General features: G+C 39.3%; 1 protein-coding gene across 1 annotated transcript; it reads left to right on the top strand.

Moving 5' to 3' along the window:
* The first annotated feature begins 8246 nt into the window (after positions 1-8246).
* On the top strand, positions 8247-11341 carry LOC149847603 (chlorophyll a-b binding protein CP26, chloroplastic-like). Its single transcript, XM_089997119.1, has 6 exons — positions 8247-8517; positions 8639-8723; positions 8828-8878; positions 9617-9737; positions 10734-10868; positions 10990-11341. The coding sequence occupies exons 1-6, from the start codon at positions 8307-8309 to the stop codon at positions 11242-11244; spliced, it is 858 nt and encodes a 285-aa protein (XP_089853245.1). The 5' UTR covers positions 8247-8306; the 3' UTR covers positions 11245-11341.
* Positions 11342-17096: the final 5755 nt, after the last annotated feature.

Below are 17096 nucleotides of genomic sequence, written 5' to 3'. Positions count from 1 at the left end.
TTACAATACATTCAAATAATTTAAATCATTCACATCAAGTATTGCAATGCATTCGAATCATTCGTATCAAGTATTACAATAATTCAAATCATTCACATCAAGTATTGCAATGCATTTATCAAGTATTACAATACATTCAAATAATTCAAATAATTAGTATCAAGTATTACAATGCATTCAAATAATTAGTATCAAGTATTACAATACATTCAAATAAAATTTTTAATCATTCACATCAAATGTTGCAATACAACTCATACATTCACATCAAGTATTACAATACATTTAAATAATTCAAATCATTCACATCAAGTATTGCAATGCATTCGAATCATTCATATCAAGTATTACAATACATTCAAATAAAATTTTTAATCATTCACACCAAGTATTGCAATACAACTCATTCATTCGCATCAAGTATTACAATACATTCAAATAATTCAAATCATTCACATCAAGTACTGCAATGCATTTAAATAGAGGTTTGTAGTAAAAGATTTTGCTCACTAGCTTGAGAATTCTTCCTCGTCACTAGTTTAACTTTCTTCTTCTTCTTCTTCTTCATTGTTTGCCCATCCACTTAATACATTATTTGGATCACATTCCTCTATGAATGTTTCATCGACCAATGGAGATATGACATGCATATCATGCGCAACATCGTGACCATTAGCGAAGTCATAGACATCATCTGATTGATAGTAATCATTGTCTTCAGCTAACTCATTTTCCTGTAACTGATCATACTCGGGGTATAGTTTGGACTTCACCTTGCAAACTGCCCACCATTCATTTCTATCTGACTTTTTTATACTCGGATATGAAGTATAATAAACTTGTTGAGCTTGCGAGGATAATATGAATGGTTCATATGTTACAAACCTGGATTTATGATTCACCTCCACAATGCCTGAAGCTTTATCGAGTCTTGTTGCAGTTGGATCAAACCAATGACACTTGAATAAAGTTACCCTGTTATTTATGCCTAAGTAAGTCAACTCTATTATTTCCTCTATAACACCGTAGTAATCATGTTCATTTTCACCGTAGCTACTACCCTTGACACACACGCCACTATTTATCGTCGATTTGTTTATACCGTAATCTTTTGTATGGAATCGATAACCATTTACGATGTAACCGTTGTAGCATTGCACAACTTTGGTTAGACCATTTTCTAAATCACATATTCCTTGATCTTTAACATCACCATGGCGGACCTACGCACAAACATAAACAATGAATGTGATCACGATCAATTAAGTAACTTAGTGTTGTTTATAAGTACAAAATTTATGTTAGCTTCTTTACCAACTGTTTCAACCACTCCACAAACTTAGTTTCACGTTCTTTTTGTACTTCTGCATCAGTGAGATGTGAAACTTCTCTTTGCAACTCCAGATCAAATTGTCTGCAAACCACAAATACTTATATTACCGAGCCATGTATCCACATATAGAACATAAAAGGATTTATAATTGTGTTACATCTACATATACTTACTCGATGTATGGGTCGATCGCTGAGCAATTAAAAAGAATATAGATGTGTGCTGCGTCTTGCTTTGATCTGTCAATAGCCTTGATCGGCAACTACTAAATACATGCCCAAGTGGTTGAAATATCAACAGCTTGTCAGCTACAGTTACTTGTTCTCCATCATTATTACGGGGCAGACATGTGTAACGTGTTGGAATATGAGGTTCGAAATACATAGATGAGAAATTTGAAATCTCTTCTAAAGTGTACGCCTCACAAATAGAGCCTTCTACTATTGCTTTATTACGAACCTTTTTTTTTAGGTCGAACATGCATCTGACAAGAATATATATTTCAAATTTTAAATATCTGTCATTAAAGAGACAAATATAAAAAAAACATATACCTTTCAAATAGGTACACCCATCAATATTACACAGGGCCACCAACCCTTAGTTCATATGGCAGATGTATGATCAAATGTTCCATAACATCGAAAAATGCTGGCGGAAATATATTTTCTAGCAGACAAATAGTGGTGATGACAGAGTCCTCAAGATTCTTTACATCTGATACTACGACCTTCGATGCGCACAATGTTCTGAAAAATCCGCTCAACTCAGACAATACCCCCCATATAGGTTTGCCTAACATATCATGGAATGCTAGGAGTATCAATCGTTGCATAAAGATATGACAATCATGGCTCTTCAACCCATATAACTGTCCATCGTCAATCTTCACAGCCCGAGCAATGTTAGAGACATATCCATCTGGAAATCTCAGTTGTCTCAACCATTGACATACATGTTTTATTTGATCAGGTCCGAGCACGTACTTTGCCTTTGGTTTCAGTACTTTGCCATTATACTCTTTGAGTTCCAATTCTGGTCTTTTACATATTAATTTTAAATCCATACGGGCCTTCAGATTATCCTTCGTTTTTCCTTTAAGATTCATTATTGTATTGAACACATTATCAAACACATTTTTCTCCATATGCATCACATCCAAATTATGTCATATCAATAGGGTCGGCCAATACGGTAGTTTCCAAAAAATAAATTTCTTCGTCCAATTGTGATCCTTCTCAAATCCACGGAAGGGTGTAGGACATCGGGAATCTGTCAATACATCTGGAAAATATTGCAATCTTCTTAGAATCTCTATGCCAGACAATCTTGAGGATGAACCTTCTGTTTTAGTTGTGTCCGCTTTAAATGCATTCTTTTGTCTTCGGAATGAATGGTCGCTGGGTAGAAATCGACGATGGCACTCAAACCAGCAAAGCTTCCTTCCATGCTTCAATCTAAAAGCTTTGGAATCCTCTATGCAGTACGGACAAGCCAACCTTTTATGTGTGCTCCAACCAGATAGCATACCATATGCAGGGAAGTCACTGATTGTCCATAGAACATCGACCTTCATGTTGAAATTTTATTTTTTGTAGGCATCATACGTGGTAACACCGTCATCCCACAGTATTTTTAGTTCATCAATCAATGACCTTAGATATACATCAAGATTTTGGTCAGGTGAGGTCGGACCAGAGATCAACAGAGACAAGAAAAGATTTGGACATTTCATACACAAGCTTGGTGGAAGGTTGTATGGAGTTACAAATACTGGCCAGCATGAGTATGAAGTTGATCTACCCCCAAATGGATTAAATCCATTTGTACATAGACCGAGTCTAACATTCCGCACTTCCATTGTGAAGTTCTGATGAGTACGATCAAAGTGTTTCCAAGCTTCAGCATCAACAGGATGCGTGATCTTGTTTTCATTGTGTCGAACTTTATTTGCATGTCATCTCATGTGTTTAGCTGTCCTTGAATACATATACAATCGCTGCAATCTAGGAGTGATAGAAAGTAGCAGAGCAACTTGTATGAAACTTCCTTTGATCTCGTGCTACCATTGCCTCTTGTCTTTGGCTTGAACCGAGGATGTCCACATGACGGGCATGATATGTTGTTTTCCTGCTCCTTGAAATACAACATGCAGTGATTTGGACAAGCATCAATCTTTTTGTAACCCATACCTAGAGCATTGACCATAACTTTCGCACGATAGAAATTTTGTGACAATTTCTCATCTTTGGGCAATATACTCTTCACAATCATGCACAAACGGTCAAAACATGATTGACTCAAATTATACTCAGACTTCAAATTCATTAGTTGAAGAACTGCAGAAAAGATAGTGTGACTCTCATAACCGTTCCAAAGTGGCTCATCAGCATCTCTAAGTAAATCATAAAATCTACTAGCTGCATCGTTTGGTGATTCTTCATCTACGACAGTTCTTACATCACTAGAACTCATAGCAGAACCCAGTTCTGTTCCTTCGGCATCAAATATCAAATCCGTATATGGATTATTGTGCACCACATTCACTCATGCATCAAAATTGTTTCTAAATTCTTCTCCATGAAACGTACAGTTCTGATAATCACTCACAAAACCCTTTCTGTATAGGTGACGTCTAACGCTATAAGGTTCTACAAATCAATTATTCTTACAAATCTTGCAGGGACACCTAATTTGACCTGTGAGATCCACTGTACTGACACTTGCCGTTGCAAATTCAATAAAACTGTCAACACCATCCATATATTCATGCGATAACTCATTGTCCACTATCCTATGGTACATCCATTCACGGTTTGCAGTCATTTTCTTATGATGTTACGAATAATAGCCTAACGAATTAAAAGAGAACAATCAGAATGCTACGATGAAGAACATATCAAATTTATCATGCAATATATGATGTCATACAATAGCAAGAATTTTGATGCATGCATTGATAACTTAATATTTTTATGTGCAAACTATTAATGTCACGATACAATCATTTGAAACATGCTTTCATTATACAATTTCATATGGAAGTCATAATCAAATTGAAAGTAACTACATGCAAGCATGGATACAATTACATCAAACATTGCAATACATCATAATCATTCATATCAAACAAATGGCAAACATGTACCTGCAGCAAACACACTTCAATATCTCACTAACTACTACCATGCCTAGCATGGACTCCGTACTCCAAAAATAACAATACTTCAATATTCATACATTAAAATCATACTCAGCATGATCTCTGAACTCCAACGTAGCAACCTTAAATATCAACAACTAAGTGAGTGTGTGAACAATAAAGTGTTACATCTAATAAATTAAATAACATGTGATACACTTGCATCACTTACTCACCACGAGTATTTACCCGATTTGCATTGTTTTTGACACTTACTTACCACAGATGGCTGAGCACGAGCTGGTTCCGTTGAAAAATCTGCAAAAAAAAACACTGTTTTAAAATGAAGTCACCACGAAAAAAAAAGTTGTTCTGGCAAGGGGTCGGCCCCCTTACAGAACATAGGCGGTTAACCCCCTTATGGAACATAGGGAGTTAACTGACCCCCTGTTCGGGCAGGGGGTCGACCCCCAGCCTTTCCGCCAGTGAGTCGACCCCCTGCCGGAACAGTAGGGGGTCGCCCCCTTGCCTGAGCAGGAAAGGCTTGACCCCCTGCATGTTACGACAGGTGGTTAAACCCCCTGCCAGAAAGGTAGGGGGTTTAACCTTTGCCAGAAAGGCAGGGGCAGGGGTTTCCTGCCGGAAACGGTAGGGGGTTAACTCCCTGCCGAAAACAGTAGGGGTTAACCCCCTGCCGAAAAACGTAGAGGTTTAACCCCCTGTCAGAAACACAGGGGTTTAACCCCCTGCCGGAAAATGCAGGGGGTTAACCCCCATGTTTTCACCCAGGGGGTTAACCCTCTGCGTTTTCGGCAGGGGGGTTGACCCCCGGCCGGAACAGCAGGGGGTCGACCCCCTGCATTTTTGGCAAGGGGTCGACCCTCTGCCGAAAAACGCGGGGGGGGGGGGGGGGGGGGGGGGTTTACCTTTCTCCGGGCGGCGGGGCCTGCGAACGGTGGGACCGGTGAATGGCGGGACTGGGACCGGCGAACGACGAGAGCAGCGAAAGAAGAAAAGGAAAAGCTGTTTGGGATTAGGGTTATTCGAAACTTAGCGACAGATTTAATCCATCGCTAAGCCCACGTAAATCAAATTTACGAAACCAGCGACGAACGATACGTCGTCGCCAAGTCCGCCTCGACTTAGCGACGGACTAAAGTTTGTCGCAAGAGTCGTCGGTAAATCGTGCGGTCGTAACGACAAAATAGTATGTCGCAAAATCCGTCGCTAAATAGCGACGGACTGGGCGACAGACTATATTCTGTCGCTAGTTTCATATGCTTCATGGATTATAGCGACGGATGTTTTTCGCTCGTTAATCCGTCACTAACTAGCAACAGAAATATTCCGTCGCTACCGTTCGTTGCTAACAACGTGTTTTCTTGTAGTGTTAAAGATCTATTCACAGTAATCATGGAAATACCATGTGTAGATGGTAGACACTGGAGACAGCCAACCGCACATGATGACCCATTGGAGGAATGGTGGTATCCAAAGTTTTATTATTATTATTATTTACATGGAGAAACTGCCTCCAGGATCAACAACCTGGCTGTGTTGGCTCGGCCTTCTGCACTTAGGGTCGTTGTCTTGACAGCGTAAAACTCTGCAGGGTTACCCCTTGTCTTCGGGGAGTTGTCACGCTTCGATGCCCATGAGATTTGAACCTAGACCACCCACCTAGGGGCCTAAGCCTCATCCCAATATGCTAAACCCCTTTAGGGCGGTATCCAAAGATTATGCCAAAAGGCCTCGAAGGAGGATATCCAGTGGTTGAACCCAAGTACTTTGCAAGGGACTCGGTCCTTTTGAATGTGTGTGGAATGTGGCAGTCGGTGATTGGGCCAATTCGAGCAGCTTATGCATTAATCACGAGCAGGTTCACTAAATCTAAGAGGGGGTAGCAAGGGAGGAGGTGAAATACCATATGTTCAACTTCATAGCAAGCTGTTGATTGCTTGCTTTCTTCAATCATATATGTCCAATAATGATGATTGAATTGGAATGAATATTATCTTGAACTTTTGTTTGCACTCACACATAAGGGTGGCAAAATCTAACCCGACCCGCCAACCCGCTTCTTAGCCGGGTTTGGCTTAAACGGGTTTGTGTTGTAAATGGGTTGACCCGCCTAACCCGTTTATTAAACGGGTTGTGTTCGTGTTAGGGGTATGCCAACCCGCCAACCCGTTTGACCCGTTTAATAAACGGGTTAGACGGGCGGGTCAACCCATTTAATTATTTATGTTTATCTTGATGATTGTAAGACAACTTGGTGGATATGTTTGTAGTATGCTTGTAACTTGTAAGATAATTATGCTGATGTTGTCTTTATGTTTATGACTTTATGTTAATGTTGGTAGTACAATTTCATATTGAGATTTGCAGAAAAAAAGTATACTATGTATTTTTTTTTTTGTATTTCTAATTGTGTTATTCGGGTTAGACAGGTAATTCAGGTTACTCGGGTCGGTTATCGTGTTTATGCTATCGGGTCGACCCGTTTAATAAACATGTCGCCGTGTCATGCAATCGTGTCGTGTCGACCCGACCCGTTTATTAAACGGGTTAACCGTGTCGTGTCGGGTTACCCGTTTAATAAACAGGTCATGTCCATATTGAGGTATTCTGACCCGCCAACCCGTTAACCCGACCCGCCAACACGCCGACCCGACCCGATTGCCACCTCCTTTTTTGGCTACTTGGAGCAAGTTGCTGCAACTTTGTGTTTATGCTTGTAAAGTATCTAGTAATTTCAGTTTTCTTAATTCTCTGGCTGCTTATTGTACATGTATTGGTGGCTCCTAGTCACGACCAGCATATATTCTGAGCTTTAAAATTTGCTGGGTAAAATAAAAACGAAGGGAAAAAAAGAGATCCAAAGGTTTCACTTCTCAAGTCAAAGGGTTAAGTGTCACACTTCATCGCTCTATACGAGCAAAAGACACCGCCTAGTTAGATAGACATAAATTAAGATTATTGGTGCCAATGTAATGTGACACAAACTATTGAAAGTAGAAGTGCTCACATGAAATGAAACGCCCATGACCAAATACTTGGGCGCTGCCGCAAGTGTAGATCGATTACAGGATTGATTCATTAGCTTAAGTACAATGAGGCTTTTAGGTTGATTGTTTCCTGGGACTATGAGCTCATTTCCTGGGTCCAACAAAATTTAATTTGTGAAATACACTAATACGGAAGCCACATCCCAAATAGATGAAGAAAGGGGAGGGATACTTGAGCAGTAATAAGAGATGGAATTTTTTACCCCCAAATTTAGTTAGGGAATGTTGGCCACACAAAACACACAAAATCGCTGAGAGTAGCAATTCTGTGTTTGTGTTTTACACAGAAAACTCTCTCCATGCTTTAATAATGATTTTCTGTGGAGTACTTTGTGAAGTGCCAGGTCCCGATCACCTAACCACACCTCTTGAAATTTATCCATCAGACACTTGAACATGTTCATTGGTATACAAAATTCATCCTATCAGAAAAAGAAAAATCAAGACATAAAATAACAACAACAATAATAGTAATAATAACAAACAGCAATGGTGGGCCCTTTTTATCCAAGGGGAATTGAATCAAGAGGCAAAGGATCATCCACGTCAGCATATGATCTGCCATATCATCAATAAGGGGCCTATCACAGCCCTCCATCAGATTACAACATCCACCAGGTCATCCAATGGGAATCCTCCAACCCCAATCCGACTTGTCATCCTCTCGACCATGGGTTCCGTCTTTAAAGTTCCCCCGGCCACTCTCCCCGCTCCGCTCCACCCCTGCTTCGTCTTCCAAAGAGGCTACTCCGGGCGGACGTCCATGGCTTCCCTCACCGCAGCAACCGCCTCGGCGATGTCAGAGATGCTCGGAAACCCCCTCAACTTCTCAGCAGCCCGGCCGTCTCCGGCGACCTCTTCCTCCTCCTCCACCTTCAAGGTCGTCTCACTCTTCTCCAAGAAGAAGGCGGCTGCCCCGGCGAAGTCAAAGGCGGCTGTCTCTCCGGTAAACGACGAGCTCGCCAAGTGGTATGGTAAGCGGTCATCCTCAGAAACCTCGCCTTCAGCAGCTGCCTGCCTTTAGTCCGTTGAACCGATCACCTTCTTCTCCTTCTGACTGTGAGCGCTTGGTGATCTGTTGTTTTTCCTTTTCAGGTCCTGATAGGAGGATTTTCTTGCCGGAGGGCCTCTTGGACCGCTCAGAAGTGCCGGAGTACCTCACTGGAGAGGTTCCCGGAGAGTAAGATTCCTTGGACTCTTTATTTTTCCTGGAAATCAAATTTGGCTTCTCATTTCTTCGATTTCGTTAAATTAAATCCTCTTATTAATTTGTTCATGTTGTAGCTACGGTTATGATCCGTTTGGGTTGAGCAAGAAGCCGGAAAACTTTGCCAAGTAGGTTTTCCTCTTTTAACTTTTCCCTTCCTTACACACACACACACACACACACATATATATATATATATATATAAAATTCTTCTAATTTATGGGTGCAAATGTCATGGATATGAACTTGAAGATTATTTGTTTTTGGTATTTTTTTTATATTTACACGGAGAAACCACCCCCGGATCAAAAGCCTAACCACGCTAGCTTTGCCTACCGAAAACTCCATAAAATATGATTTCTGTTTGGTTGAAAATGCGAAGCCCATCCATTGGATCTGAGGATGCAAATCCTTGTACCATAAGAAAAAGATGTCTTTTCCCCTTTTTCCAGTGGAATGTGAATAGCGAAGGCCTCAAGAGACCTTAGGTTCGCCGAATTGGATTTTGAATTCCCTCTCCCCCAACCAAACATGCTAATCGTGTAGAATGTGTCAATAAGGAAAAAGATGGAAATGCAACCAACAGCCTCAATGTTTGCCTCAAAGGGGTCTAGGTTCAAATTCCATGGGCATCGCCCCTTGCGAAAATGAAGTGTGGCAACTCCCTGGGGGCAAGGAGTAAGCCCACAGACTTTTACGCTGCCAGGACATCGATCATAAGTACAGCAGACAAAACCAGCAGCGGGACTAGGTCTTTGATTCTGGGGGTGCTTTCTCCGTGTAAATATAAAAAAACTACATGTTTTTTTCGTTTTTGTTTTTTTGGTACATGATATAATGGAAAGTTGTGGGGATGAATACAACAGGTACCAGGCTTACGAGCTCATCCACGCACGGTGGGCCATGCTTGGTGCTGCTGGGTTCGTCATCCCGGAGGCCTTCAACAAATTCGGTGCTTATTGTGGTCCCGAGGCTGTGTGGTTCAAGGTTTGCTCTCTCTCTCTCTCTCTGTATGTGCGTTAATTAGTGGAACTCGAGCCATTTATTGACGAAAAAAAAAACAGCCGGGATTAAGTCATTAGTAGAAGCTCACAAACTAAAATTGGCCATATAGTCGACCGCCTGCTTGGATAGACTTGTTAGACCTACGCAATTCAAGTATGTTCATGTCAGCATCTCAGCCTGTTTCTTGATTCTTATAGCCAAATGCTTTGGCTTGAAACAGGACAGCTTAGATTGCAAAATGATGTTAAAATTAGAGCTCAAAATACATGTAATAATAATAATTACCCCTACGCATAATCTCAAATCTAATTTTCAAACGTTCAAACATAGAAAAGTGTAGAATGGTTTCAGACCCCATTAAATTTTCCAAAAGTGGACATGTTTAGCTTTCTCAAGGGTTTTTGGAGTTACTATTATAGTGGGGATGGAAATTTTGGGGGCTCACTGTACCTGATAATCCAGTGTTCGGTTTGTGGAATCGGAATCCCCATTACATGGAATTGATCCTGTAAAGTGCAGGGAACCTGCAGTCTACAAAAAGCTAACTTGTAGGTGTTAGATAAAGGCTCTCATTTTTTTTATACAACGTGAATGACAAGAAAAGGATCTCTAGTTCTTTGGACTTGCTTCCAGTTCCACTGATCACCCAGGTGCATTTCTTCTGGTTTTCTTGAACAAGATCCAGGATGGACCTTGGCAGCGCAAAATCCGGTGAAACTGGCCAGGTATAGGTAGTATCGTGGCCACAAATGCTCACTCAGAGAAAATGGAAAATGATAGGTTAGAGCCGGATCCGAATCATATGTAATGGCCTCTATCCGGATCTGGGTCTAGAAGGATTGATTTGACATGACCAACTTGGTCCAAGTATAAAACGGACCTCTTTTTTTGTTCGAGTTATTACAGATAGAGCTCAGTTCAAATCTAGACTGGACCTCCATAGACATGATTAACCATTCATTGCTAAAACTTTTGCAGACTGGAGCTCTCCTCTTGGATGGGAACACCCTCAGTTACTTCGGTAAAAACATCCCCATCAACCTTGTAGTTGCAGTCATCGCTGAAATTGTCCTCCTTGGAGGCGCTGAATATTACAGGATTATCAACGGGCTGGTCCGTATCCATTTCTCTCCTTTTCTACTCAATACTGCATTTTTTTAGCCTTCTTTCATGTCACTGAGGAAGCAATATAATGACCGGCAACATGGTCATTGGCTTGTTGGTTTGCTTGTAGAATCTTGAGGACAAGCTTCACCCAGGTGGTCCATTTGACCCGCTTGGCTTAGCCAACGACCCAGACCAGGCAGCACTGTTGAAGGTGAAGGAGATCAAGAATGGAAGGCTAGCCATGTTCGCCATGCTAGGTTTTTTTATCCAGGCCTATGTCACCGGCCAAGGCCCTGTGGAGAACCTAGCAGCTCACCTAAGCGACCCTTTTGGAAACAACCTCCTCACTGTCATTGCAGGAGAGCGAGCCCCAGTTCTGTAATGAATTTTAAATTTATTCCACAGTGTTGAATCCGAACATTCTCCTTGCTCCAATGACACATCCTCTCTGCTTAAGAAAACAGGTCATTTTTCTTTTATTTTATCTTCCTTCTTTTGTGGCTTTATTATCTTAATTATTATAACCATGATGAAGGCAGCTGCATCGCAGAGAGAGAGAGAGAGAGAGAGAGATGACTACCAAATTGGATTGCGTCACCATATTTCATCTTAGACTAAATGCCTCCACTACAAAAATTGGTAGAGATCAAAAAGAAAAAAAAAATATAACTTTATACAACAAAAGAGACCACAATTAAAGGAGTCACCATCTTCATGGTGTGACCATGGCCACAAGGACTCCGTTCATCTGGTAGGGGCGACTTGTGAATGTCACCAAGTTGATGGGATGTCACAAGTTCGAAACCCACAGGTAGCGTCCCTTGCCGCAAAGGTCAAAGCTGCGTGTACTGCATGGTGGGCAGGGGGGCATCAAGGGTTTTGCCAGCAGATGTGCGGTCGGTGATGGGGTCCCTTGCCACTCCAAACTACATAGTCCTATGCACCGCCTAAAGATTGAGGATACCAATGGTTGACTGTATCTCAGTGCCCTTCTCATATTATTCATCTCTATGTGGCTGAATGGCTCCATCCAAAAGTAAAAAAAATACATGACACCTAGCAACAAAAGACAAACCTAAGTAGGAAGACAGACGTAGAATTTCCACACTATATCCAGAGAAATACATATATCCCAAAGGAAAGCTGCGGACTCAAAATTTCCAGACCAAAACAATCACAAAAAATGAATCTCAGGAAAGATCCAGTCTTAAGTTGTACACTGAATTATAATGAATGAAGGGCAAGACAAAAAAATTAGTAGAACCTTCAAAATAAGTCAGGATTAATCGATTGTGCCCCCACAATTAAGTTCTTAAGCACATACTTTATAGGCAGAATTCTTTTTACTTGAAATCACTGGCCGATGCATGTTCGACATGGCTGCAATCAACCCCCATTTAAAGTTTAACTGAAGACGAATCTTGTTGATTGCTCTTTGGCTGGATAGGCCATGCTCTTTCATTTGAAATTGAGCACACCTCTGCTCTCTATCAATGTCAGCAGTTCAGATTTATGAAGCATCTTTAGCATTTTGGGCAAAATCTAGAATCATGTCTTTGATTTGTGAATAAACAAAGATCGTGCACATCCCGAACAGTATTGGTTCATCAAGTAGATAATGATGCATAACTGATTCTGTTATACTCTTTGAGGAGCTGGACCTCTTGCAGGTCTCCAGTCAGATCCAAGCTCTTTAGGCTTAGGTTAATCTTATCCATCCTCAGATATATTTCATGTATTTGTAAACAGGACATGGCTAGACTACTGAGTAAGATAAGCTGATCCTCCATTGCTCCTCTCCCCAACATATATTTTTCTTGCTTGTAAGTGTTCATATATATATATATATATATATATAGGCGTGTGTATGTATGTGTGTGTAGGTATACAGTTAGGAGTCTTTGACAAATGAAGGTTAAAGATCCCTGACTTCAAACGACTACAAATAAAAAACATAAAAGGAATAACCATCAGGATGTGTAATGAATGACTTCTATAAAAGTGATTCATTCTTAACCTTAGTCTGATTTAGCTTAAAGGCTTAATAAACAATCTCAATAATCTCATGAGCACAATTCAAGATCGTGAGTTCATATCAGGGACAGTTGCTTACTCTCTGCTCACCAAGGGGCAGCTCAAGATGATGCTACTATTTTATATGGGCAACATTATCTTCATATACAAGGAAAAAATGAAGAAGCTATAGTTCTCATTATTATCTAACAAAAGAAAGTAAAAAGAAAGATTGATTTTTCACAGTAAAAGCATGATAGAGGCATTTATCCAATATTCTTTCAACCACCAAAATCCCAATATATTGTTAAAGATGGTGATGCACTAAAATGATACATGTTGATATGAAGTATCAAATCAGTAATCATGAACACACAGGAAACACCAAATGCATTACCAGATAGATCAGTCTATTACTGTGATTCACGGCCCATGTCTCATACATTAACCATTCTTTGCCACATAGCTTCCTGAAACTTCATCTTCTGATAGGAAGATCATGCTATCATGGGGCAAATAAGGCTTTTATTGCAGTACACAATATTCTTGTAATAGCATCGAAAGGGGGAAAAAACGACTGACAGTGTCTTCCAGTAACCCTGTTCCATTATGTTAGAGTGTATTGAAATATTAATATGATCTCTCCCTCCCACTGCGCATCCATGTCATCTATGAACAGGTAAACCCCTAAGCATTGATGAGAATATGACATTGATTATCCACCCACTGAAAATGGCACTACATTTGTGTTCACAACAATATACATGGTTTATTTATTAACCTATACATGAATCCAGTCTCTAGTACTTATAGCATCAAACATTCATAGGATTAACAGGGAAGACATTTTGAATTCTAATACAAGAATGAGTAAAGCAAGTAGTCTCTTTCCGATTTTGGATAACAAATAAGCAACTGATTTCCTTATGTTGTATAAAATAAATACATGAAACCAAGGTTGTAAGTAGCATATGTAACCCATATCGGTCGAGCCCAAAGTTATATACATATCGTAGTGTATAGTAAAAAATCATAAATTTTTAATAAAAATTTTCAAAAAATCCAAAAAATCAAGAATAATAAAAAAAATAGCAAATATTCTAAAAAAAATCATAACACATGATGAATTGATGGTAAATTGCACAAAATACAACCATAAAATCATATATGAAGCATTTATGTTTCTATGAGTTGCATAAAACATCATCAAACATCAACTAATATAGATAATATTGCATGCATATCTCACAAGTACAATGCAAAATATTAAATATCTTGCAATTAAGAACATGCCACAAGACTCATACTTTCATATTACATAAACAAAAACAAAATAACCAAGTTTATAAATACTCAAGTGTTAAATAACTAAGTTTTTTGAAAATATAACTTCAATCATCACCATCATCATTATCTTCTTCTTCTCCTCTTCCTCCTTTGACATCCATATCGTTTCCAATATACGTGGATTGCGCATACCAAGGCGGTTACAATTTTTTTGAAAATGCCCTTCTAAAAAAAAAATTAAAAAAAAACTTTAGTTTGCAAAAATTTTCAAAAACCCATTTCTTGTTTAACCTAAAATCACTTTCTGAAATTTTGCCTTTTAATTTTTATTTTTCGAAAGAAAATCTAAAATGTAAGTGGCTCAGAAGACGAGATCTAAAATAGAATTTTGAGAGATTTTGCAAAATATTGATTTTAAAATTTGAGGATTTTCTAAAGGAGAGCTTTTGAAATAGAAGAATTAATTTTAAATTTTGAATTTTAAAAATAGATATGGATCTGAGATTTTGAGTAAAGATTGAGTTTAGATCTCGAACTGAGAAAAAATGAGAGGAATTGATCCAAATAGAGATTGGATCTGAATGAAATACCTGAGCCATACAGAGAATTGATTTTGGATTTTTAGATGTAAAGTGAAAAATAGAGGACCCAGGCTCAAAATTGGATCTAAATGTCTGATCTGGATTCGAGGTTGGGTCAAGTATAGAAAATAAAATTGGATTTCGGATCTTCAATAAGGAAGTGAATCTGAGAAATGATTAAAAATTGACCCAATTGCCCTTCTAACTGACTCAGAAGGTGGGTCCTAGGGGCAAAAAGAGAAATTTTAAAACTTTAAAAAAATTGGGGTGTTTACACCGGCATGTGCCAACTCGATCTAGTTCATTCAGATATAACAACAAGAAACCACTACCTACTTCTCGGTATAGATTCTTGATCGAGAACCTCGATGAAGAAGAAATCGTGTGGGACTACTTCAACCGTCAAGAGTCACTCTCTTGATACACCTATGCGTACGATGAGCGATTCAAGCTACTCAGACCTCTTCTTCTTCATTTATTACCAGCTAGAGCAATGTGTCAGACAGTTCTCGCAGAGGCAGAAGCGAATTGATGCTCGACTATTATTAGGCATGGTGCCAGAGTTCAATCTAAAGTCTGATAAGTGGTCTGGAGCATACCATTTCGCTAAAAATAGCTGAGATTCTTTTGTCACCCTCACAATTTTTCCTAGTCCTCAAGTGTTTTCTGACTACCGTGAGTGGTGGCAGATTGTTTGTCTGCCCCCCTTTTGTCAAGTTTATTATTAATAAAATTATCATCCTTCAATAATTCTCATTCTATCATGGTTTGACGACCTCGCCTAGGTAACAAGGTATATTTTAGTTATTTATCAATGCAATTGTCATTATTCCAGCGACGACCCAATCCTTGGTAATGGGATATGTTTCAAATTGTCAACTTGATCCTCAATAAATATTCTCCCTCTATTTGTTTTATCCCAAATCATTTTTTTAGAGTCTAATCATCCAGCTTATTCTGCAGAGAGCATTCATGATCCCATATGGTTCAGACAAGGTCTGGGAAGAAAACCGCACTCGTCCAACAAATCAGCTACTCTTCTGCATCTGAACAAGAAATGGCCTCTCCATGATCCGCCAGGGACCAGAGCCAGCAATCCAATGATGACATTGATCCTCATATGTACTCATTATTTCGGAAGATGATGATTAAAATGATGTCTAAGGAAGCTGAAGCCAGTCCCAGAAAGGCTCCTGCCAAGAAGAAGACTCACTTTACTCTTTCTACCAACAATAACAAAGGCAACATAAATAATCGTGATAAAAATTTAGAGGGATTCAAAGGCCAAAAAGGAAAGTTCTTCAACAATGATAAGACTCTCCAATCTAGTCCCTAACATAAAGAGAAAGATCAAAAAAAAAATAAAGCGCAAGAACTGGAGTACTGATCGAAAGTTCACCCCTCTAGACCAGACACTCGAGAGTGTTCTGAAACACATGCTCGCAAGAGATATGGTATGTTTGCCTAAAGCCGCTGATCCCCCAGCAATTATGGGCAGATTCAAAGAACAGTTCTGAAAATTTCATCGAGCAGTAGGGCACGACACCGAGCACTGCTTCATCCTGAAGAACATCATCCAATATTGCATCGACAAAAATCTCCTTGTTCAAGATAAAGAAGACACCAGTCAGCCATCTTGATCAAGCTTCTCTTTGAAACTGACAATGCCAATGTTTTGTCTTTCCTTTCATTTTGCTTTTGAAGGAGCAATTTAGTATCGTTTCTTTCCTCAATTTATCATTCTTTCTTCAAAGACATCAATACAACATCAATTTTCCTCATAGCTTGGTGATATCTTCTTTATATATTGTCGTTCTTTCTCTTTTTTTTTTCAATATGCCTTTTTGCAAAGAGTAACCTCTTTTAGAGTACCTCCCGAGTCAATCAAGAAATGCATCATAAATTTTTCTCTTGTTATCTTCAGACAATGTTTGTCAAATACCAATTATTTATCCTTTTGTTCAATATTTTATTTCTTAGTCACATTGGGGGCATCTTTTGAAAGTCGATTTTTACCTCAAAATGTTTTGTATGCAGACAGAATCAAATAAAATCTTTCATCATTCATTTGCATTTATTTGCATCAAATTTATATCCATTTAGGAAAAGGGATAAATTTTGAGACCCTCGCAGTTGTCCAAGTCATCGTGAGGGTGAAGATTGAAAATCTCTCATCACAATCATCAAGCACTTTCAAAACACCCCTCTTTTCCAAATTCGATCTTCGGGTCAAGTCTTCTATCAAAACCATTTTCGCCAATCTTGCCAAAATCAACCTTTGGGTTGAGTCTTTTCCTAAATCCAGCTTTTACTAGTCGAACTCTCTAAATTCGGTTTTTACTGGTCAATGTTT

The sequence above is a fragment of the Nuphar pumila genome, chromosome 2 (assembly GCF_984573655.1).
Source record: "Nuphar pumila chromosome 2, dmNupPumi1.hap1.1, whole genome shotgun sequence".
NCBI classification, from domain to species: Eukaryota; Viridiplantae; Streptophyta; class Magnoliopsida; order Nymphaeales; family Nymphaeaceae; genus Nuphar; species Nuphar pumila.
Note: the sequence above shows the minus strand (reverse complement) of the source record. Positions and strands in the feature narration are given on the sequence as shown.